Here is a 21,093-nt window from a genome sequence, read left to right as displayed (position 1 = left end):
GTCCTCTTCTGTGCCCTTCGCGTGCAGTGTCCCAGGTCCTCTTCTGTGCCCTTCGCGTGCAGTGTCCCAGGTCCTCTTCTATGCCCTCCGCATGCACCAAGGAGGGAGGGATAATGTGGAGAGGCTGAGCCCGTTCTTGGAGAGGCTGCTCCCAGTCCGCCTTCCCTGAGCACGTGCCAGGCACCTGGGTCTGTAGTTGTTACCTTTGTGGTGTGCCAGCAAGTCGGAACCGGCTCCTTACAGACCCTCCAGCGGGTTTTCAGAGCCTGTTAGTCACAAGGGAGGGGTCGCCCACCTTTCTCCTGTGGAACAGCTGTGGGTGCGAACCACCTGCCTGTGGGTTGACAGTGTAGCTCTTTATAGCAGGTCCTTTATATGCATCATCGCGTGTAATCCTGCCAGCAGGCCTACAGGTGGTGCCGTTACTCCCATCGCACAGGAGGGGGTGGGGTTAGGAACGGAGGCCTGGGTGGTAGGAAGATGTGCTTTGACCTAGGAAGATGTGCTTTGACCGCGCGCCTTTATCAGCCACAACAACTCATTATTGCATCGGAACTGATCCACAGCTGGCCCCCCCAGCAGGTCTTCAGAGGCTTAGTCGTATGGGAGGACAATGCCAGTCTTTCTGGCATTGCCCAAGGGTCCCTTTGGAGGTAGGGAGCGTAGCCAGGATGGAAACCAGGTCTACCCCATGGTCGCTGCGGACTGGCATGGGGCACAGAGCAGGCCCTTAGTGACAACGTGGCTGTCACTGCGCTCTGACACCCTGACACATCCGAGAACAGGTAAGAGGGTTACTGCCTTGGAGGGCTGAGGGCAGTGCTGAGCTGGTCTGTGAATCCCCGTCCTGGGACAGCTCGGGCTCTTGTTCTCAGTGATCTGGGGCCCTTGAAGGGCCTTCCCCTCCTGGCGCTCTGCCCAGCTCCCCTGGGACCCTCATGCAAATAAGTCATGCCTCCCTGCCACTTTCACTTCTGCTGAACCTCTCACCCGAGAGAGGCCTGGGGGACGTTGTGGAGGGTGGTCAGGGTTAGTGACGTCCACCCCAGTGGTCCTGGCCTTGCTCTCTGTGCATGGTGTCAGGCCAGTTCCTGGGAACTGCGTCACCCTTGTGGCCTGAGGTGAGGGCACTTGCTGAGTGACCGGGCAACTGTCCCCAAGTGGAGTCCCTGGTGATTTATGGCCAGAAAGCAGAGCAGACTCTTACCTCTGTCTGGCCCAGAAGACTTCCTCCAGCCTTGCAATCCTAGTTAGGGCTCCAGGCGAGAACAATTCTATTTACTGGTAAGGAGTTGTACTGCCAGCCCAAAGGCACCCAGTTGCAAGCCACTAGCTGCTCTGTAGGGAAAGATGGGCAGTCTCCTCCTATGTGATTTACCACCTCTGAAAACCTGCTGGAGGGTCAGCTATGAGTCCCGACTCAATAGTAGATAAAAGCATATCATGAAGTCCCATCACCAGGTCAGCAGGCCTCATCTTACTACCAGTCACGGAGGCTGCTTGAGGTTCCCTGTAGTCTGTCGAAGCACTGCACCTGTCAAGACTGACATGCTCATCACTAACAGATAAAACCTCGGACACACTGCCATGGGGCCCCTTCCCATCAATAGTGTCCCTCCACCCTGTTTCTGAGGTGAACTTGACAGGCCTGGCCTTTAGGTTTGCCACCAGCACTATACACTGAAAGAGTCATTGTTTAAAAAACAATGTAAGATGATTTTCACACCTAACTAAATGAAGAATTGTCTTTCAGTTAGTGTTCCATTGTTTCTCAATTTTTTCCAGTGGCTTGAAATTCTTTTTTTTGCCAAGAAACAGCTATTAATTTTTTTAAAATTTGCTATATTGAGCCTAGAGCTCTTTTTCCATCTTCAAATTATGTTGTTGCTCAACCCAGTAACATAGTTTTGAGTTTACAGAAAAAATTGTGTAGTAGGTTAATAGCAAAGCACTGGCTAAGAATTGCTTTATGAAGCAATTTTGAAAGTGCTTTGTTAGGAAATATTTGGAAGCAGCCATAGAAAGAAAGAGTCCCAGCCATAACTGGCCCTTTTTGAGCTAAATGCCTCCAGTGCTGTTTCAGTGCTGGTTACACTATATCTCGTATCGTTTAGATGATGGTTACACAGTGTTCAGTGATGTTTCAGTGCTGGTTACACTCTGTCTCATATCATTTAGATGATGGTTACACAGTGTTCTGTGCTGTTTAGATGCTAGTTACCCAGTGTTCTGCATTGTTCCAGCTGCAATGAAATTCTCTAGCCTTCTGGAGCTGCCTCCCCCGAGAAGCAGAATGACTCACTCAAGCTTGTGGGAGGAAAGCAGTGGCCATTGTTTTGTCAGAAGAAAACTGGGTCCTCCCTGTTCTCCTGACACATTGTCCTTGTGTGACAGTGGTTTGATTGTCCAGCTGTCAAAGCTGGTCCTGTGCGGGTGGGAGGAGGCTGCTTTTGTGGGCACTGTGGTGTGTGAGGAGTGGGGTCCCTAGGGTGGGGAGCTGCAGAGGGCCCTCTCTGTCCTGATGGTGGTGGGGCCCATGCTGCCAGAGAGCCACCCTGGGGAGTGTAGGCAGCTCTCTCTTTGATCCCTGGTAGAGGGGCAGGGCCGGCAGGACCAGGGAGTGGGGCTGGCCAAGGGCCTCCCGTGCTTTCACCTCCTTGTCTCGGGCTGCGGAGGGAGAAGAAGCTGTTCTTTGTACGCCCACCTGTCTGCTCTCTCACCCCAGCTGCCACCCTGTGGCTGTCCTGAAGTGTCCCTGCGGAGCGCGGCTTCTCTATGACCCGGCAGGGAGAGAAGCTGCCCTCCACAGGGACACTGGCCTCTCTGGGCACTGCGCTGCGTGATCTAGAAACTCCAGTTGTCTTGGGATTGGTGGTGTCATGGGCTTATTGTTCCCAATGACTCTCTGAGCCATTGACTTTCACTTTCACCCTGTGACTGGGCGGGAAGCTGAAGTGAGGTGGGTGTAAACTAGCCATTAAGGCAATGGTCACTTTCTCCTCTTCCGTCAAGTTTAAATTGAGCAAGTTTAGCAGCAAAAGTGCGAAGGAGGAGGCAGAAGGTTCAATGTGTGTCTCTCAGGACCAGAGGTCGCTGCCCCACTTGGACCAGGGTCCACAGGAGAGCAGTGGCCTCAGCAGAGACCACCCTGACACAGAGCTGAGCCAGGACCACGGCCCCATGGAGCCTGAGCCAGCGACCGTCTCCCCAGCTCGCTGGAGGACTGAGGGGAGACGCCATCCATAACTGGCAGGATTATGGGAACTTTGTGACACTGACCTCAGCCAGAAGGCCCAAGGTCAGAGAGCTTGTGACTCCACGTGAGGGACTTTGCGGACTGAGGAATCATGTCCTGCAGCCAACCTGAACTGTAACCAGTAAACCTCATTGCTCTGAGGGCTGCATGGCCATGGCAATAGACTTTGGACCCAGTCGAAGGGCAGAACGATTGGTGGCATTTGCAGAAGTTGATGTGGGGGTATGGGATCTGGTTTTGTACCGTGGATGCTGCTGGTGGTGCGGTTCCTCTGTGTGAAGTTCGTAGAGGTCAGATACAGCCATCCCTCGGCCACCCTTACTCTTGGCAGGACCTTTGTTGAGTGCCCTAATGCCCCTCTTCTTTCTGGAGCCCGAGGGTGGCTGGGGGTCCACAGCCTTGCCCCTTCTCCCTGCTGCCCCCTCAGTGCCAGGCTTCTCTGTCCTCACCCCTCGCTAATGACGTTTTGTGGGACACCTACACATTTCAGTCCCAGCTGGCCACTTCCAGCACCCAGCGAAGGCCACATATCAGATCCTTTCACGAGCAACCTTTTAAAGATCTCTCCATTCATAGCCATGAGTCATGAAGGTGTTTAGCAGTATTCCCGGTAGCATTTCCCAGCCCTGAGCTGCTCCGCTAACATGTCACTCTGTATGATGTAAGCAGAGCCTCAGTTCCTTCACTAGCTTGTGGGTGAGTCTCCACGTCACTCCCGCTCATGAGGGCTGTGGAGACCCTTGTTAGATAGATCGCCTGGGACAGAGGTGGGAGGGAAAGCCGTGGACGTCCCCTGTCCCACGGCCCTAGAGCTGGGCAGTCACTTCTCTTCAAGGGTGTGGGATTGGCCTTTGGTTTTGGAGGACCCGCGTTCCAACACCAGGAAGCAGCCCCAGAGCTGTACTCTGCTCAGAGATGACGTGTAGATGGCCTTGGCGGCGTCTGCGTTCCCACAGCCTGGCTTGGTGCCCGACACAGTGTTCGCTGTTCCTCATACACGCCCCTGTCCCCCTCCTGGCTGCCCCAGGGCACCTCACACTGGTCACTTCCCTGACCTGTCTCATAGATGAGTTTGTGGTGACCGTGTCTGTGTTTGTGACTGGGAGCAGCCCCTTTATGTAGATGCGGGGGTGCCCCCTGCACCCTGAGCTTAGCCTTGGGCTTTGTTTCTGGTTCGTTAGGGGCCGTTGATTCCTGATTCACAGCGACCCTGTGCACATCAGCTGTGACCCTGTCCTCCATGCTCGCCGTCTCTGACATGCTCAAGTTCACGGTGAAGCCCTCACTGAGTCAGTCCTCCTCACTGAGGGTCATCTTCTCCCTCACCTTCCACCTTCCACGCTTGATGTCTGTGTCCAAGGGCTGGTCCTCCTGACAACACGCCCACAGTGGGTGAGACCAGGCTGCCCGCTCGTCTCAGGAGCCCCTGGCCGTTCCTCCTCCAGGATGTCTCTGTCTGTCCTTTGATCACCCATGTGGATTAGGGCTTTGGGCACCTGTGGGCATCTCTGCTCCTGCCTCAGCATCTTCTGGAGTCAGCACTTGATGGTAGTGCGTTGGCATGACCCTCAGGAGGACCCCTGGTGGCATGGGTTAGACGCTCACCCTGGGCAGGTGGCCATCTGGGTGTAGTGGTGGCAGCCTGTGAAGACTGCCCTTTGCCCTTTGGGGCTGGTGCACCCCTTGCCTCTGTCCAGATGTTCTTAGCCTGGAGTTTCTGAGCGCTTCCTCTCCACCATGTGACGATCGCTCTGGTGATGGGTGTGGGCCCCTCTTGTACCACCCCCCTTGTCCGAGGTCCCCCAGGTCTTATGTAACCGACTTGAGGTTTGGTTAATTCTGGGCACTTACATTTGGGGCTGGTGTGTTTGGGAAGTCCGGGCAGCCTCATCTGGGGATTGGTGACCATGATGTTTTGTCAAGTTCTAATGCAGCCCCACACCCAGCACTTTGAGGTATGTGTGTGCTGACACAAGTATCTGTGAGCCTGAAATAGAGTTTTAAGAGGAACCAGTGCAGTTATTTTAAATACTGTGCTTTAGTGAACCCAGCACACCACTGGCGGCTGCAGTCTCAGCTGCTGTGGTGTAGACCCGTGCGATGGTTAGAGTTCTCAGGTCACGCTGGGGCCACTGGGTCGTCATCCCTGGAGCCCTTCTGGTTCTGAGGTGCCCTATGCTATAACCTGGGTCACCTAGACACTTCCCCTCATGTTCTCGGCATGTTCCGGGCGGGGAGGTGCTGGCCCCCCTGGCCCGCCACGACTGAGGGGGAACTGCTCTGCCAACGGCCGTGATTGGCTGCACCTGTCTCATCTCTGTCTTGTGAGGGTGGGTTGACCATCCGTGCGTGTCCATGAAGGGTGTGGGGCCAAGGCTTGACCTGCCCTCTGCCTTGGAAGATGGGGGTGGCAGCCTGCAGGTGGAGGACTCTTTCTGGGATGTTTTTCGCCTGTGGTTTCTGAGCACGTCCTGTCCACACGTGACAGTCGCTCTGCTGGTGGGTGTGGGTTCCCCCGTTCCTCCTGAGTCTTGTCCACCTTGGGCTGACATGTCTGCCTTGGCCATTGGCTTCTAGACTGTGGTCTTTGACCACCAGCATTTACAGGACCTCTGGTGCCAGGCCAGCAGTGGAGGAGGTGCAGGCAGGCCCTGGGGCACGTGTTTTGGGGGCCGTGATGCCTGTCGGGGGCTAATGAGGCCATCTCTCCCACAGGCTCAGCTGGAAGCACAGAAGGCCACGCAGGACTTCCAGAGAGCCACTGAGGTGCTCCGTGCTGCCAAGGAGACCATCTCCCTGGCTGAGCAGCGGCTGCTGGAGGACGACAAGCGCCAGTTCGACTCGGCCTGGCAGGAGATGCTGAACCACGCCACGCAGCGGGTAGGAGGTGGCTCCGGGTGGCAGGGGGCCGCGTGTCAGCGTGGGGTCTGCCCCTGTGTGGCTCTGCTTACTGGGGATGTCTGTCCTTGGCGGTGTCTGTCTGCATGTGTGGGTGCACACCTGTCGATGCCTGCCTACGGGGTATGGGGCATCTTACACACCTGTGAGTGCTGGCACACCTGTGAGCCACAATGCACCTGTGGCATCTGTGATGTCTACACCTGTGGGTGTCTGCACACCTGTGGGTACGGCACACCTGTGAGCCACTATGCACCTGTGATGTCTACATCTGTGGGTGTCTGCACACCTGTGGGTACGGCACACCTGTGAGCCACTATGCACCTGTGATGTCTACATCTGTGGGTGTCTGCACCCCTGTGAGCCACTATGCACCTGTGGCATCTGTGATGTCTACACCTGTGGGTGTCTGCACCCCTGTGGGTGCTGGCACACCTGTGACCGTTACTGCACATCTGTGGGTGTCTGCACACCTGTGGATGTGGGCACATCTGTGACGGTTACTGCACACCTGTAGGGCTGCGCTGTCCACTCTGAGCTGGGCTCCTCGGGGCCTGGTTTGCTCAGAGCGGCTGTTGTACGTGCAGAGCTGATGGTCAGCGACGGGCCACAGTCCCGGCAGCAGCCTCCCCGGCCTGGCACTCCTTCTCTGCCCTGCCTGGTGTTTACTTGGTCCAGTAGCCATGATGGTGTTAATTTTGGCCGCGGCTTCAGGGCGCTGGGCGGGCACCCTGGGTCGCTCTCACTGACCTGGAAGGGTGGCCATGACCCGAGTCCTGGAAGGAGGGGGCTGGTGAGCAGCTGGAAGTTGGGTCTCGACTGGGGGTGTCCTGTGCTGAGGTGGCCGGCTCCTAGACCAGCCCGGGAGACCAGTCCTGGCCTTCTGTGCAGGGAAGGAGGCGGCCGACTGGGAGTGAGTCTTGTGCCATTTCTGATGCTTTGCCAGCCCCACTCTGTCCTCTCCCAGCACGTTGCTGACTGATTACTGCCGGACACAGCTGCTGGTCCTTGGTCACCCCTGCCCGACGCCAGGTGCCTCCAGGGTGGGGGCTCGTCCCTCCTCCAGGCGTGTTGTCCCGTTACGTGGATGAGGGGCCACTGCTGGCTTGTCCAGGCTGCAGTCCACATTGAAGCTGATGGCCGTTCTTTCTCCCGAGCTGCTGTGCAGTGGGCATGGGCTTCCAGCTCCCAGCAAGTGCTTGCTTACCTGCACTTGCCGAGCTCCCTCCTCCGGGCAGGACTCCTGAGTTTCTCCCAGGTGCTCAGTGCCATGTTCCCAGTGTCCTCCAGTGGCAGCCTGCTGGGTGCCCACTGCCGATGTGTAGCCCTCCAGTGTCTGGAGGAGCGGGGCCGGGCAGTGCTGATTGGAGGAGCGGGGCCGGGCAGTGCTGACTGGAGGAGCGGGGCCGGGCAGTGCTGTCCACTGCATGGTGGGAGCTGAGCCTCCGTGCACCCTCAGCACCTGTGGCCCTGCATGGGGTGGGACTGCACTTGTGCATGGGTGGTCCCCAAAGGCCACGTCAGCCTCACTATCAGCAACCTCCCTCCCTCCAGTGTCACCTGCCACCGTGGCTCAAGCTCGGGGGACCCGAAAATGCCAGCCGGTGCTTCTGTAAATAGAAAGCCTGGCGTGCAGCTGACCTGGAGGACGGTCCATGCTGACTCTGGGCCAGTGGTCTGCAGCTCCAATGGTGCCCCCCAGTGGACAGGGGGCTCATAGCACCATTACAGGGCAGGGCAGGGTTCCTGGGTCAGCTCCCCCCAAACCTCAAAGGAGGGTGTGAAGCTCAGGGACTGACCGTCCATGCGGGACAAGTGTGTGTGCGTGCCCACACATATACGTTTATGTCATTTACTGTATGGAGACATACTTTGTACTTACTCTACATGTATTTTTCCAGGGAGCTCTGGTGGTTTAGAGGTAAGGGATTGTGCTGCCAACGTAAAGGTTTGTAGTTCAAACCCACCAGCTGCTCTGCAGGAGAAGGGCGCGCATTCTCCTGTGCGATTTACTGCCTCTGAAAGCCTGCTGGCGGGTCAGCCGTGGTCGGTTCGGATTCAGTGGTGCACACCACCATACTTCACTGTGTGCATACACATATATGTACAATCCAGAGTATTTTCTTGCTAGAAATTAGCTGAAACATGCCCAGTGTTGCTGCCGCTGATGCATTTGAACCGCCAGAGAGGCAGTTAGTTGGTAGAACTCCCTATTCTACCAGAGTCCTCCCCCAGATATTAGGGGTGCACGTTATGAACTGCAGAGGGATCTGGTTTTGGATGGGGTGGACGTGAGTGGGTCACTGCTGCCCTGTCTGCCCCACAGTGAGGGGGTCTCGGACCCACATCTGGTGGTGCGCTGAGAATCAGGGCCATCTGACCAGACTCAAGACGGCATGAGGGACAGCGAGGCCGCCTCTCCTGGGGCCCAGAGGGCTGTGGTCTGGGCCCCCTGAGGTGGAGGACGGGTCAGCACTCGCTGGGCTGTGTGCAATGGTGCCGCTGGGCACACTTTTTGTGTTGTTGATACTTTAAGTCCCTTTTATCAACAGTGTCTTAGTTTCCTAGCGCTCCTGTAACACTGACACAAGTGAACAGCCTTGAAGAGCAGGCACTGATTTGGTCACAGTTCTGGGAGCCAGATGTCCAAACAGGGTCTCGCTTGTGTCGACCCCTCCAGTGCTGGTGACCCTGGCCTTGACCTGTAGATGACCCTCAGAGGACATGTCCCCCTCCCTGTGCACGTGTCTCACAACCTCACACGCACCCCTGGCTGGCCCTCAGCACTTTTCAGATCACACAAGAGGCCCACCTTTCTTCCCTGGAGCGGCTGGTGGATTGGAGCCCCCGGCCTTTGTGCTGGCAGCACACCTCCCTACCCATTAGGCTGCCGGGCGGGTCTTCCCTTGGCCGGGATGTGGTTAACATGACAAGACTGCATACGCAGGTGGTGGGGTGCTGGCTGCCCTCAGTCCACAGGTACAAGGGCCAGAAATGAACACACTGGGGGGACACAGTCCAGCCCCTTATGACAGACTGAACTCAGTGACCCCTTGGGACTCCAGTCTCCTTCCTGGTCATGAATTTTGCGACCTCCAGAGTTTGATAGCGATGGCTGTGTTTTGATCTGTGAGTGTTCTCATCCCTAAGTGTTCTGATCGCCAAGGGTTCTGATCTGTGTGACATGACCTTTCTAGATCCCGGGTCCCTGTGTGCCCGGCCGTCTTAACTCAGGCCATCTGAGGAAGGGCTGAACTGCCCAACCCTCTTGTCTTGACGGCCGCTGTGCCTGGTTTTGAGGGGATTCTTCCATTTCTCGAGGTTTCCCATATGCTGTTCCTGGGCTTGCCTCTCCTTCTGAGGACGGGGACCCCATGGCGGCAGCTGCCAAGGTCTAGGGCCCAAGCAGAGTGAGGCCGACATCCACTGGGCCCATTTCCGAGGATTTTCTCTGGTTTTCCCCTTTCCCCCATGTTTCTCTCCCCGCCTCCCAAAGTGGTGACAGTCTCCCTGACAAACAGCTTTTGAGAACAGGTTGGTTGGGGGCAGGGAGATGCGCTTGTTTGGCTACGTGATCCGTCTTCGTTGGCCTGCTCCTTTCCTCGGGATTCCTGGTTTTGAAGAGGGAAGTGGTGGCGGGGCGCGCCCAGGGGCACCAGGCTGAGCCGGTGTCGCCCACAGGTCATGGAGGCCGAGCAGACCAAGACGCGCAGCGAGCTGGTGCACAAGGAGACGGCGGCCCGGTACAACGCCGCGATGGGCCGCATGCGGCAGCTGGAGAAGAAGCTCAAGAGGGCCATCGGCAAGTCCAAGTGAGTCCCGGCTGGCACTCGGGGGCCCGGTCATCATCCTGTACAGGGGTGCTCAGGGTGGGTGCCTGGGCCCCTTGAGGGTCCTTGTCACCTGCCTTGGGCCCCTGGTCATCATCTTCTGGAGGAGTGCTGAGGGTCTGGTGCTTGGGAGACCCAGGAAAGGGAATCCCTGATATGAACAGTGCTGTGGCCTGTGGGTGGCCAGTAGGTGACCTTGTGGTGCCCCAGTGCCTCAGTTTACCTGTCAGCATAGTGGGAATGACAGCACACAAGGTGTGCATCAGGTCAAGAACTCAAGAAATGCGGTATGATGTGGTCATCAGGGTGTGCTCGTCCTCTTGGGGAGCCCCTAGGTGGGCATTGCAGCTTGAGGCTTCTTGGTGGGGGCAGGGATGGCAGCCAGAGTTCAGCCAATGGCCAGCCCGCCTCCAGCTGAGGGACAGAGGGGCCGTCCACCCTCCAGGGCGTCTCTCTCGGGTGGTCAAGGCTGACGGCCTTCCTCTGTCCCGGGGTCCCCTCTGCCACGTTCTCCCACCAGCCTGGTGTTCTTAGATTCCTGTCCATTACACACACTCCCTACTTACCACTACACACCTACACACTGACACACACACTCCCCACTTACCACTACACACCTACACACCGACACACACACTCTCCCTCTCACACTCACTCTCTTTCTCCTCAGTTATCTTTATTAAGAAGATAGAATTCCTTGCGTTCCAACTCTCCCCCTGTCTTAGGGCCCCTGTCCTTGACGACTGTAAGGACGGATCTTAAAAGGCCCGAGTGCTGGGTTAACCAAGGACCCCAGTGCCCACCTCTCCTCACCCACGCCCTGTCCACGGGCCCTCCTCAGTCTTCTCCGGGAAATCCTCCTGTGTCCCCTTGCTCTGTTCCTCTGTCCACCTGCACCCAACCTCTCCCACTGCATGAGGACGAGGCGACCTCCTCTGGCTCTGATATACCCGAGTGGTCACTGGCCTGTGTGTCTCTGGCATGGAATCAGAACTGACCCAGGCTGACCCTTGAGTGGGTTTTCAGGAGACGAGTCATCTTTCTCTTGTGCAGCAGCTGGTGGATCCAAACCACCTGCCTTTGGGTTGAAGTGCAGCCCCTTACCCACGAGGCCCCCAAAGCCCCCACCTGATCTTTCCTCTCCCCCCCCCCACAGGCCGTATTTTGAACTCAAGGCAAAGTACTACGTGCAGCTCGAGGTGAGTGAGAGTCCGACGGGTCGCTGTGGGGTTGTTGCTTTGCTTCTGTGTGGCAGTAAGCTTTCCGATCCACTGTCCTGCTAGGCATGGGTTCTGGAGCCTGGCTGTTAACCAAAGGGCTGGTGGTTCAAGCCCACACTAGCGGGGGGACAGCTGTGGACACTGTCCGTGGGTACTCGTGTTTCCTGTAGCACTGCTTTACGTCAGCGTAGTGGGGGCTTTGAGCTGACGGGAGGGCAGGTTGGAGACGCGTGTCTGTCTTGGGTCTTCATCCAGTCAGCCACTGGTCACATCGCAGACTGTGCGAGGGTGCTGGCTCCTGGTGTGGCCTGGCATGGCGGCCTCGCCTGCTGGAGACACTCAGCCCAGCCAGCATCCCATGAGTCAGATCCTGCTGGCACGTCCATCCGTCCTGTGTGACTGTGTCCTGAGTGTGAGAGTGACCGCGGGTGGGCACCCGGGTGGAGGGCGTGTCCCCGTGGACGAGGCCGGGGTGGTGGCTGACTCGGTCTGGGGAGTGGACAGAGGTGGGTGTGAATGGAGGACTTGGGGGCCCCGGCCAGGCCTTGAGGAGTCTGCAGACACGGCCGGGGGCGCTGTCCCCCCATGAAGCCTAGGTCCTGCCCACAGGACAGCCTCTATTCACCACCCTGTTCCCTCCCCAGCAACTCAAGAAGACGGTGGACGAGCTGCAGGCCAAGCTAGCCCTGGCCAAGGGCGAGTACAAGACGGCCCTGCGGAACCTGGAGATGATCTCGGACGAGATCCACGCACGCCGGCGCTCCAGTGCCATGGGGCCCCGCGGCTGCGGGGTGGGCGCCGAGGGCAGCACGGCCACCGAGGACTCGCCGGGGGGCAGGCCCGAGCCGGACAGCGTCTCCGGTGAGCAGGGGCAGCCCTCTTGGAGGCTTTCACCCCGGGGTCTCCACTGGGTGGGCCCCCAGGAACTCTGGCTGTCGTGTGACCGGTCAGCAGGCCCGGGAGGGAGGGTCAGGCTCCCATGGCCGATGCCCATTCCTGCCCACTGAGTGCCCAGTAGCCCCTCACTGCCCCAGGTCGCCCCCGGCGTTTCAGGACACAGCTGTCCCCAGGGTTCTCGGTGGTGGTGCACGCGTCCTGTGCCGGCGGCCAGCACATGGTGACCTGCCCTCAGCCTCCCTGTGACGTGGTGTCTCATTCTAGTGGCCTCCGAGGCGTTTGAAGACGACGCCTGCAGCAACTTCCTGTCCGAGGACGACTCGGAGACGCAGTCCGTGTCCAGCTTCAGCTCGGGGCCCACGAGCCCCTCCGAGGTGTTTCCTGCGGCCGCGAGGCCCAGCAGCCTGGACCTGCCCAGCCCCGTGTCGCTGTCCGAGTTCGGCCTGATGTTCCCGGTGCTGGGTCCGCGCAGTGAATGCAGCGGAGCCTCGTCTCCTGAGTGCGAGGTGGAGAGAGGTGAGCGCGTGGCCGCTGTGTGGAGCCTGGCCTGGCCGGGGCTGCGTGGAGTCCACAGGCGGTCAGCACTCACCCTGCCTGGGGGCTCCCAGCCACTGTGTGAACCCTGGCTGGGGCTGCGGGTGTCCACGTGGGTGGTATATTCAATGTGCAGGCCTCGCTCTTCATCCTGGGGGCTCCCAGCTCTGTCTGACCCCTTCTGAAGGAGTGGAGTGTAGGTCCCCGGCGTGCACACTGTCACAGGCCCTGGGCTCTGCTCCCAGGAGGTCAGAGTGCTCTGCGCTGTCCTGGGAGGCCAGACCCTCTGAGAGGACGAATACGCAGTGGGAGGAAAAGGCTGGAGCCGTGAGCGATGGAGAAGCCGCTCTGCTGGGAGTGGTCAGCGACACAGAGACAGGGCTAAGAGCACGTTAACCGTGCAGAGCTCCCTGGCTGATCTCTGTCTTCCTGCAGGAGACAGAGCGGAAGGGGCAGAGAACAAGACCAGCGACAAGGCCAGCAACCGGGGCCCCGGAGGTGGCAGCAAGGGCCAGGTGGAGAGCCGGCTGAAGCCACTGTCGCTGCCATGCGCCAAGGGCAGGGAGGGCCTCCTGGCGGACATGAAGATGCTACAGATCGGCTGACCCTGGGCGCCCGGCGATGGCAGTGTAGACGGGACTCTGCAGAGCGCTGTGCCAATAACCGTGAACAAATGCCAAATCCTAGTGTGGACTGACTCCGGCGCACGATGGGTCCCTGGGGCCCCGGGGCGGTTTGTGACCAGGGCACAGGACTGGTCACCGGCCAGCCCTGGGGGGACGCCCCCTGTAGTGACACTGTGGAAGCAATAAGTCGACCCTCAGCCCAGTGCACACAGCCCGCCCCACCCTCTTTTTCTCCCCTTGGGGAGCATGGAGACCCCCCCTCTCTGTTCCAGCCCCAAGCTGTGGGAAAATGAAAGCCCAGTCCTCGGACACCTCTCGACCCCTGAAGGCTTTCAAAGGATCTAAGAATTGGGGGTTTCAGTTAAGACCCGTTGCTGTCACCGCTGGTGCGCAGAGGGTGTTTGTGAAGGGTCTGCTGGGACACCCACCTGGATGACGAAGATTCTCTGGAGAGGCTGTCAGGAGCTGTGCTTTCAGGGAGGCGCAGTGACCGCCAGCGTGGGCAGGGCTGGAGGGCGGGCGGGTGGCTCTGTAGCGTAGACCTTCCCTAGTGCATGTCGAGAATGGCTGCCCCGTCGCATAGACTGCCCGGGTGTTCACTTTCCTGTAGGCTGTAACTGTGAATGGACTTCTTTAAGGGTCGTGCCGCCCTAGTTTCTGGAGCGGACACTGTCCTGACGGCGAGAACGAGGCATGTGGGTGAAGGCTGCTGGTAGCACAGCGGTGTCTGTTATGCTTATCGTAGGAGCGTTCCGACTCTCCTTTCACACTTCATGGTTATACATACGTCCGCCACCAGGTTTGATTTCTTTTTTCTTGTTAAGAGAAAGTAACATTTCTAAAAGGGAAAGCTAGCCCACCTTGCACACTTGAACCTGTCTGTGAATCCTGCCTGTTCATCTGTCACCTGTAAATCTTCATACTGTAGTGATGCCTCCTTTTCTATCGACGGATATAGTATCCTAATTACGAGGTTATTTTGTACTTGTCTTCAGACCTTGGGCATAATAAAAACAGCTTACGACAAGTCTGCTTTCTGTGACTTCAGGAACTCTTAGAGTTGTGCACGCCTGTGTTCTCGGGCAGCGGCACCTCCCAGAGGAAACGCCCAGCATTTGGGGAGGGCTGCTTCTGTCCAGGCCCTAAGGGGAGCTGGAGGAGGAGCGGGATGAAGACCAGGTGGTCAGGCAGGAGGGCTGTGTCCTCGGCTGCCCTGTGGGCCCTGCGGGGGTCTTCTCCCCAGTGACCTCTGCACTGACCTTGATGTGCTCGGGCGCTGGACTTGGCGGAGCTCCCCGGGCGCCAGTGCGGGTCCTTTCCCTGGTGGGTCTACGTGATGAGTACGGGCACGCTTGTCGGATGGAAGAGGTGGACAGATGGCCCGGGTTGGAGGCAGCAGGCCAGGTACACACATGCTTTACCTGCTAATACGCAGCGAACCATCCCACTGTCCACCCTCAGAGCCTGCTTTTCGGGATGGCTGGCATCTCTCCCTGCGAGCCAACAGCAGCTTCCTTCAGAATCAAAGCCTCTTTCACACTTAGAGTCCCTGGTGAGGACAGGTAGGACGGGTGTGTGAATTTGTGGACGGGGGTGGCGTTGCCACCCGAGGTGGGCGGTTCAAATCCAGCACCTCCTCAGATGACCGGCAGCCTCTGCCGCCGAGCTGGAGCTGGAGGGCCGGCCGGAGTCGCTCTTGCCGGGAAAGCAGTGCTGCTGTGTGTGCCGTGGAGCCGAGTGGCCCAGCGCCGACCCTTGGCGGGTTTCCAGAGGCTGTGAATTGCACAGGAGGACACTGCCCATCCTCTTGCGGAGCAGCTGGTGGATTCCAAGCGTGTGCCTTTGGGATCGCAGCGCAGCTTCTTGCCACTAGACTACCAGACAGCAGTGAGATTTTTTTATTCATTTCTAAGACCACATGATGTGAAAAATGTGAACCGATTCACAGTACCTGTGCTCATCTTACTGGGTCATTGACCCCAGGGCTGGCCAGTGACCAAAGGAGTTGGCGTAAACATTAATTTAGAAAAGGACAGCATCTGTAATATTAAAGAGATGTTTTCTAAGTGAACTTCTGTAAAAGGCCCTGAGATGCTGCCTGCCAGTACAGTCCAGGGTAACAGGAACAGAAAGGCTACGGGGACGCTAGCAGCCCTCCTGCCAGCATTGATTCCGTTCTCAGTCTCCCTTGTCCTCTGAAGTCCACTTTTTTGAATACTGCTGCCGTTAGGTGCTCAGGGTGACCCTGTGAACAGCAGATCTGAGCCCTGTGCTAGCATGTGCCAGCCCCACCATCTGACACACACCCTTGTGACAGTCATGGTGCCAATCCAAGAATCACCGTTCACAAACTCCCTGGCGGCATCGAAGGACACCCACAAAGGCATGGTTGAAAGGTTCTATGACAGTGCTGATGCCTTTGAGCTGTGAGGTTGGAGAAGAGCGCTGACCATCCCGTGGACGGCCAAGCCGATGGACGGGTATGTCCTGGAGAGGCAAGAATGATCAGGCTTCGCCTCCCATACTTCGGGCATTTGCTAGGAGAAGCTAATCCTGGGAGAAGGACATGATGTTTGGAAGGGTGGAGGGGTCAGTGAGGGAGAGGAAGACCCTCAACCAGACCAGGTGGACTGACACAGTGACTGCTGCACTGGGCTCTTGTGTGTCATGAAGTGTGAAGATGGCACAGAATAGAACGTGGTTCAGATCTGTTGGTCACAGGGTCACTATGAATCGTATTTGATGGCACCGAACACCACCACCATGGCAGTGTCAAGGCCCCTTTCTTCAGTTATAGATCAGAATAGTCTTTTCAACTGCTGTGGAGGTGAGCTACATGCGTTGACACACTCCAGCAGTACCTGGGGGCCATGAGTTGTGGTCTCCTCCGGAAGGTGAGCTGCCACTTGTCCAAAGCGCTCTGCTGGCCTGGCCACTCAGTCCTCTGGGCACCATCTGGGGGCTCTGCTCTGGAAGCCGACACTACACTCAAGCTGGACCACAGCTCCTGTTTCGGCTGGGCCAGCTCTCCATTTGCTTCCTCACAGGGCCTTAGACACAGTGAGTTCAGAGAACTCAATCCTTCCACGTAAAAGCAGTATGCCTCCAAGGACAGCACGAGACGCTTGCCCAGGTGAGAGCTCCCAGGTGCGAACCTCCGCTCTTCTAAATACCACAGAGGCTGCGCTTTTGCTCAGTCATGAGTTTTTTTAATCTCTAGTGACATCGTTTTCAGACGCAAGGCACCAGATGAAACAGTTTAGGACGTTCTGTAGATTAAATTGTACCATTTCCAGAAGTATAAATATTTTATTTCAAGTTAAAGGCAGTATGAAATACAAAATAAGATGTTCTGATAATTATAAAGCAGAGACAATGAAAAATCCCACCCTGGCGTCAGATCTTGCGCGTTGTCTGTCCTGACAGATTTAACAATTGGGGATTTACACCTGATGTTAATTAGTACCTTGGCAATTTACTCTTTCTGACTGCTATAGAACCCAATCATTACATAGTCTCAATTGGATTTTCTTTAAAGTGCTGTGACCATAAAGTATGTGGAAGTATATGTATCACAATAGAAAAAAAAATATTCAACTACACAAGGCCTTCACCATGTCCGAGGACGCTACTCCCATCAATCGGGAGAAGTAACGCCTACACGAGGGCACACCTCCGTCCTCGAGACACACGTCCACAGGGCGAGGCGTCTGGCTTCAACAACCTCCAGGAAGCACGGATATCTTTACGCTAAGGTAATCGGGGTCTCGTGAAGCTTTATTCTTAGACCCTTGGGCGACAAACATCTCAAAGTCCTAAATGATGCAGAATTAGAGTCTGGCTATGGCCACATGATTCGTTTGATCGGCTGCCCGAGGTGAGCAGTGGGGTCACAGCACAGGCAGGCTTCCCTTACAGCATGCTCTGCAGGAAGAGGCAGCAAGCACAGAGGGCGGATGAGACCCTGCCACCTTTGCGCTTGAGGGACCTGTCCCCCACGTCCCTGGGCAGGCTCGGGTTCGCCTGCTCTCAGTAGGGTGCTGACCGGGAGACCAATTTGAATGGTAAGCACGTTCAAAACACGCCTCGGCCCTGAGTCCATGCCACCTGTTTATACCACGAGCTGCACTTGGAGTGGCTTCAAGCTACTCTAAATCCTCACCAGACGCCCCGGGGCACCAGCTCCCACTGCGACGCGGTTTTTGAGATTCTGGTCCGTGTGGACGGCTGGCTGCTTTGCGCTGCCCTGCAGAGGTCTGTCCGCACGTGAGGAGCGGGGACGGGCAAGTATAAACGTGGTCACTGCCGGCCTTCCTCCATCACTGAAGCTGTGTTGTCTTGATGGGGTTAACACTATTGAAGTCCAAGAAAAAAGGCCCTTCTTGTTTAGGCAAAAAAGTACTGGGGATGATATTGTAGATGCCCGCAGGAATATTTTCTATCTCTAGGTAGCAAAACCCACATCTGTGTGAAGAAAAGGAGAACAGGGTTTACTGGCGATGCCAGAGAAGTGAGGTGGAAACGGGATCCACGCCAGCACTGCCGTTACCTGTAGTCACCACTGGATTTCCTCTGAAAGCCGTGAGGTCCAGAATCGCCTGCCACGGAGACCGTGACCACCTCAAATCCAACGCTGTACTGCCTGGGTGGGGGGAGAGAAACCGTCACTGCCCTAGTAAACCACTGTGTCTACTTCACACCCTCGCTGTCCCGCCCACGGTGGACAATGAACCGTCACTGCCCTAGTAAACCACTGTGTCCACTTCACACCCTCGCTGTCCCACCCACGGGTGGACAATGAACCATCACTGCCCGGGTAAACGACTGTCTACTTCACACCCTCGCTGTCCTGCCCACGGTGGACAATGAAGTGTCACTGCCCTAGTAAACCACTGTGTCCACTTCACACTGTCGCTGTCCTGTCCACGGTGGACAATGAATCCGTCACTGCCTGAATAAACCACTGTGTCCACTTCACACCATCGCCATCCTGTCCACAGTGGACGATGACCCGTCACTGCCCAGGTAAAGAAATGATTTCCTAGCGGCTGCAGGCAGGATCTCTTAGAGGCACAGACATGCTCAGAGCTTGTACGAGGTGGCTTCAAACTCCCAACCCTTGGGTTTGGCAGCAAGGAGGACCTCAGGACAGACACACTGTTCCCCATCAGTGAGGGGTGACCGTTTAGATGGTGATCAGATGACAAGAGATTAGGGGAAAATAGTGTAATTGTATTTTACATCAAGTAAAAAAACCCTAGTCTATACTGATTTTAAAATGGGGTAGAGAAATAAAACCACAAAAGAGCAGCAAAATGAAAGAGTATGCAAAGAGTATGGCAAAACGCACCTGAAGTTGCTGCATTGTGTACAGTTGGACAAAAGTGGTTAAAATGAAAATATGTATGTTCAAAATGGTGCTGCTGGAGATACCGTGCAGAGCAGGTGATAAAGCAGACGGCTCACGCTGACACAAACGACAAAACGACACTGTGAGAATGGACAAGCCGTGGTCAGGACACACCGTCCTGTGCTTCCTCTCTTGACAGGACATCCCAAACAGGAAATTAGGACCTTACTTTCCACCTACGAAACAGTCAAACGTCTTCAAATGACACTGACGTGAAACAGGGAATCCTATCTAAAGGATTAACAGTCTCTTTTCAAGAAGTCTGATGGCAAGTAAAATGCTATGAAGTAACAAACAACGCTGTTACTGCTATTTCCACTTGGATCTTCTGTCTTTAAAACTTCAGCTGTGGATGAGAACCGAGTCTGTGCGAGGTAAATGACCTCTGTAAACAACCTTCAGGAGCCACCACCAGGGCAGAGCACGCGTGTGACTCCCTCCAATCGGAAGGCCGGCCTCGTCCCTCGGTGATCACGGTGGGTGATCGGAAGGCCGGCCTTGACGGCTGTCATGACTCCTTGTTTATCCCTTAACTGGGTATCTTCCAGTAAGTCGCCTCGCTCACCGGCTCCTAACGCCACACGATGGCTCTCTTCAAGGGCTGCTTATGCTAAGCACTCTTTTTAAGATTAATGCATCATGTTGGGCTATGACTCTAACGCATTCATGTCCAGTTGGGCCACATATTTATATTTGCAATTATACATTTATAATTTTTAATCAAAGCCATAAAAACTACGAAGGTACTAACGTAACTTTTTAAGTCACTATACTTTTCTCTCTGGTGAACCAAGGACTGGTGTGAAGGCAGAAGAGAAATCCCATCACCGTGATGGGCAGCAAGCACTGACCGCTGTTCCAGGGGTGCCCAGTTTTTGGTGAGTTCGCCTTGTGACGTGCTCACAGAAGTGTGCTCATTTCCCCACTCACCTTCCTGCAAACGTGGTATATCCACAAGTCTTCTGTCCCAGGTCTTTCCTGTGGTCATTACAACAGCCCTGCACGTGCCTTCTCAAAGCCTTTCTGGCTCGCTGTCCACACCACGGGCTGTGGGCCCCAAGGGTTTCCGAGGGGACGTGCGTCTGGTGATTCCTGCCCGCTGACCCCAGCTCGCCCAGCAAGTGATGGGAGGCACAGCTCTCCCACTGCTCTGTGACAGCGACAGCAGGTCTCACTCATGTCAGGGGTCCACTCAGCGCTGCTCTCGTTCTAGACCCTTCCACCACACTCAACCTGACTGATTAGTGACGCCGCCCGCCACTGACCTGGGTCCCCGGAGCTCGATGAGCAGCGGCCCCGTCCTGTCCACGTGGAACTGGTAGATGGGGTTATTCCTGTGCGTCTCCTGGAAGTTGCCACAGCCTCCGGCCGTCGGCCCGCTCCACTTCCCGTTAATCTAGTCCAACAAAGTCTTCGCGTTAACAAAGCTCCATTCTCAAATTCCAATTTAAAAATAAAATGCCTCGTACCCAAGGTGGGGGTGGGCGTGGGGCACCTCTCCACTCTCAGCTCCGTCCACCTCTCCAGCCTCAGCCACTGCGGTCAAGCCGCCAGCGGTCTACCCACCATCCCACAGAGCGTGAGCTCGGTCCCCACCCTGTGACCCTTCACATCTACAGTTCACCCTGGAGTTTAGTTTCCCTTTGTATCTTGTGCCCCAGAAAGTTTCTTCTCGTTATTTGTGAAGAATAAAACGGGGGAGGAAGGGACACTGCCTTTAGAAGGACAAGGGCACGATGCCGAAGCAGCTTCTCTCACCCTTCGTGATACGGTGTACGGCGAGGGGATCTTGGAAAAGGTGAAGCTGCATGCCGAGTAGACCTAGGTTCAAGCACAGTCAGTGGGTCAACGAGGCGGGGAAAACCCTCCGAGTGACAAGAACACCGCGGGAGACCGAGCAACGACCTGGTCTATCGGTCACTATCCCACCTGCTCAGGCCGACCTGGATGACCCAGAGCCTGCGGGCGGGGAGCACCTCCGCTCTCACCTGCACTGACCGTGGGGGACCCCGGTCCTCGGTGCATCTGAGCAATGAGGGGACCTGGCTCCCCGGGGCCCTTTCCATGAGCAAATATCAACTCCATGAGGGTCCTTTCCCCGCCTATAGCAAACTAGCCTCTGCACACGGCCCCTGGCGCCGGGTTCCAGGCACCGGCCTCCCTGAAGTCCGAAGGCTTGTTTAGTGTTACCAGGGCAACATGGAGGCTAAGGAAGGTTTTACAGTTCGTGCGGAATTGAATCTGGTCCCTTCAAACTATACTATCTGAGGGCTAAACTATTCCTCAAGATGTTAATTTGAAATGTTACACACACATCGACCCTCCACTACTTTTCAAAATCATTATTTTCTAAAGGAGGCACCATAAGAAAACAGCTTTCCTAAATACATGCTTCAGAGAACAATCGATTTCCAGGGCTGCC

The 21,093-nt window shown here is 56.4% G+C and overlaps 2 protein-coding genes across 2 annotated transcripts in view; one reads left to right on the top strand and one right to left on the bottom strand.

Annotated features, from left to right (window-relative positions):
* The window catches only part of SH3BP5 (SH3-domain binding protein 5 (BTK-associated)), a 45,297-nt gene extending 32,057 nt beyond the window's left edge, over nt 1–13,240 (top strand). Inside the window, exons 4-9 of the mRNA XM_006883325.1 lie at nt 5,972–6,136; nt 9,836–9,966; nt 11,141–11,183; nt 11,849–12,065; nt 12,366–12,617; nt 13,071–13,240. Of these exons, the coding sequence (XP_006883387.1) occupies nt 5,972–6,136; nt 9,836–9,966; nt 11,141–11,183; nt 11,849–12,065; nt 12,366–12,617; nt 13,071–13,240 (978 nt within the window). The remainder of the gene's footprint in view (nt 1–5,971; nt 6,137–9,835; nt 9,967–11,140; nt 11,184–11,848; nt 12,066–12,365; nt 12,618–13,070) is intronic.
* A 4,340-nt stretch (nt 13,241–17,580) lies between these two features.
* Nucleotides 17,581–21,093, bottom strand: part of CAPN7 (calpain 7) — a 40,415-nt gene continuing 36,902 nt past the window's right edge. The window contains exons 18-21 of the mRNA XM_006883324.1: nt 20,430–20,492; nt 19,937–20,067; nt 17,811–17,903; nt 17,581–17,725 (exon numbers count right to left, since the gene is read on the bottom strand). Coding sequence (XP_006883386.1) covers nt 17,581–17,725; nt 17,811–17,903; nt 19,937–20,067; nt 20,430–20,492 — 432 coding nt within the window. The remainder of the gene's footprint in view (nt 17,726–17,810; nt 17,904–19,936; nt 20,068–20,429; nt 20,493–21,093) is intronic.

The sequence above is a fragment of the Elephantulus edwardii genome, unplaced genomic scaffold, assembly GCF_000299155.1.
Source record: "Elephantulus edwardii isolate Elephantulus edwardi_28Jun2011 unplaced genomic scaffold, EleEdw1.0 scaffold00027, whole genome shotgun sequence".
In the NCBI taxonomy this organism is placed as follows: Eukaryota; Metazoa; Chordata; class Mammalia; order Macroscelidea; family Macroscelididae; genus Elephantulus; species Elephantulus edwardii.
The sequence above is the reverse complement of the archived record's forward strand: the minus strand, read 5'-3'. Positions and strand labels throughout refer to the sequence as shown.